This window comes from Psammomys obesus, unplaced genomic scaffold (assembly GCF_907164565.1).
Source record: "Psammomys obesus unplaced genomic scaffold, mPsaObe1.curated_primary_1811, whole genome shotgun sequence".
In the NCBI taxonomy this organism is placed as follows: domain Eukaryota; kingdom Metazoa; phylum Chordata; class Mammalia; order Rodentia; family Muridae; genus Psammomys; species Psammomys obesus.
This window is the reverse complement of record NW_026596109.1, coordinates 12,467,456-12,470,246: the sequence shown is the minus strand read 5'-3', so window position 1 is coordinate 12,470,246 and position 2,791 is coordinate 12,467,456. Positions and strand designations below refer to the sequence as shown.

General features: G+C 68.4%; 1 protein-coding gene across 1 annotated transcript in view; it reads right to left on the bottom strand.

Moving 5' to 3' along the window:
• The window catches only part of Dmrta2 (DMRT like family A2), a 3,474-nt gene extending 1,524 nt beyond the window's left edge, over nt 1–1,950 (bottom strand). The window contains exons 1-2 of the mRNA XM_055628740.1: nt 1,915–1,950; nt 4–558 (exon numbers count right to left, since the gene is read on the bottom strand). Coding sequence (XP_055484715.1) covers nt 4–550 — 547 coding nt within the window. The 5' untranslated portion in view covers nt 551–558; nt 1,915–1,950. The remainder of the gene's footprint in view (nt 1–3; nt 559–1,914) is intronic.
• Nucleotides 1,951–2,791: the final 841 nt, after the last annotated feature.

The following is a 2,791-nucleotide window of genomic DNA, read 5'->3' as shown; positions in this document are numbered from 1 at the left end:
CACCTGCGCCCCCCGCGCCCCCCGCGCCGCCCGCGGGCGCGCCAGCTCCCGGGCCCGCGCCGTCCGCCGCGCACACCGAGCCGAACACCTCGTAGGCCGGCCGCGGCGGGATGATGCCGTTGGCGGCGGCCAGCGCCAGGCCCTCGGCCGTGCCGTACAGCAGCTGCAGCTCGCGCGCCTCGTTCTCCTCCTGCGCCTGCTGCCGGCGTAGCGCCACCTGCGCCGCCATGACGCGCTGGCGCTCGGCGATGAGCGTGCACTTGGCGCACAAGCAATCCTTCCAGCGGCAGTAGCGCTTGTGGCCCTTGAGCGCCGACACCACGCCGTGGTTGCGGCAGCGGGCGCACTTGGGGGTCCGCGGGTACTTCTCGGCCGCCCGCAGCAGCAGCGGCGGCGCCCGCAGCAGGCCCCCGGCCACGCTCACCGGCAGGGACGCGGCGGCGGCGGCGGCCGCGGCCACCGACGCCACCGACGCCACGGGCGGTCCCGTCGCCGTCGCCGCTGCCGTCGCCGCGCCGGGCACGCTGGGCAGCTCCGAGCGCAGCTCCATGGCCGGACCTGGCGTGGGGAAAGCGGAGAGACCTGAGATGAGGGCGGCCCCGCGCGCTGGGCTCAAGCGCAGCCCGCAGAAACCCAAAATTTGGAAAACTTGGGTCGGGTAGGTTTAGCTAGTGGTTGGCAAGTTGCTGAGGGGGCGCGTCGGAACCATCCTGTAAATACGTGCCTCCCCTCCCGTCACGGGTGCTCTCACGTCCGACTTACACGCCAGGGGTAAGATTTCGTTTGAATCAGTAGTTCTTCCAAGGGACAAAAAAAGGACAACGTTTGGAAGTCACTGGTTCAGTTGAATGTGAAGAGGATTTGGAAGGAAAACATTAATGTCCAATGCTTAGGTTAATCGGGGTGAGGCGAGAGAGGAGAAATGCTCGCCTGGAAGGGACTCAGAGTAGGAGAAAACTTGGGACCAACAAGTTGGTGTTAAAGGCAAAGCAAAAAGGAAGGGGAGAGCGTTTGGTTTGATGGACGGGCGGGCGAAGGAGGAGAAATGAGGTGAGGTGAGGAGCTGAGGTCGGCCTGGGGTCTTGCCTGTTGCTTTGAATGTGGGAGTTCGACCGAGGAAGAAGCTGAAGAATTTCTTCCCGTTAAAAGTAGAGTGAGAACCAGAAGTCTTGGAGGCAAAGTTGGGGCTTAGGGCCCTGGGACCCGTAGGAAAATGAGGCCTGAGCCTCTAAAGGACTGGGAGAAGAAACGGACGCGGAACCGAGCTTAGGAGAGCGCAGAGAACCCATCAGAAGAAACTTTCTCTGGGCAGGCCACCCCAGCTCAAAGACTAGTTTGAACAACAAGGAAAACATGCAGAAGCAGCTGGCATGGTGACCCGGACCCAGGTCCACCGATGGCGACAGTGATACACAGGAAAAACTCCCCGGCACGAGGTAGGGCGCGGAGAGGGGGAACCTGTGGCGCCGGGCTGAGACTTTGAGTCTGGAGCAGTGGAGGGGAAAGGCACATCTCCGAAAACTTAGACCCTGCGGCAGTATTCTTTTTTTCTCAACGCCTTCTACCCAACCCCCACCCCTCCCAGTTTCGGGCCCGAGTCCCCAGACACGCCCTCCTCAACCTGGGGACCCCTGGGGACCCCGCTGGCGCGCAACTCCCAGAGTTCCGGCCTCCAGGCCAAGGTCCTGGGAGCTGCATTGCGCAGCAGGCCTCAGGGAGGCCGGGGAGTCGCCTCGGAAGCTGACCCCGAAGGTGCTCGGGAGGGCCACCTGCGCCGCGGCCGCGGAAGGCCCAGCAGGCCCAGCCCGGGCTCCCGCCGCGGCCTTCGCCCCCCCGCCCGGGGGTTCCACCCGAGGGCCCCGGGCCTCCGAGGGCCCCCCAGACCCGCAGGGCCCGGGCCGCGGCCTCCTCTACCTGCCTCGGGCTCCGGGCTCGCCCTTCTCCGCCGGCGCCGCGCGCGTCGCCCAGCTCCGCTCGCGCTCCTCCCGGCCGCTTCGCTTCGCCCCCGAGGTCTGACCGCGTCACCCTCCTCCAGCCACCATGTCCGAACTTCCGGACCCCCCCTGGGAACACGGCAGGCCGCCCTCCGCGGGCCGCTCGGGGCCGGGGCCCGGCTGGCGGGGCCCGGCGTCCGCTCGGTGCGCTCCGGACGCTGCGCTCCGCCCGGGCCGGCTGGTCCCGCGCCGCCAGCTCGCACTGCGTCGCTCGCCCGCTCTATTGTTGCTGCTCACGGCTCCATTAGACAGAATTGGACAACAATGTGGCGCCTGCCATTGGCCAGGGGACGCAGCCGGCGTTCTGATTGGCCGGGCCCGCGCCCGGGGAGCCCCTCAGTCTACAGTGTCCGAAAGATTCGAAACTCCGAAACGCCGCGCCGAGCGCCCGCGGGGTGGGAGGGGGCGAGGGCGCGCGCGAGGAGGAGCGTCGCGAATGTCGCGACGAGAAGTTTCCGTGCGCCCGGGAGCGTGTGAACTGCTCCCAATGACCGCGTCCGGCGCGCCTCTCCGCGTAGACGCGTGGAGCCCTTCCACTCCCGGGCCCCCCGCCCGCCCCCACCCGGCTCCACTGTGCCCCTTTCCCTTGGCCCCGGGGCGCTTGGCGAGGCCGGGCTGCCCAAGTGGCCCCGCAGGCCCGGGGCGGGACGGGGGCAGGTGACAATTCAATTACGGCAGTCGACGTGGGAGTGGAGCCGGGGGAGGGGCGGGGCGGGAGGGCGGTCGCCGCAGACCTCGCCGGGAGGGGAGGGTTCGGCCGGCCTGGTCCCCGCCGCGGCGGCGAGCTTCCGAGTCCG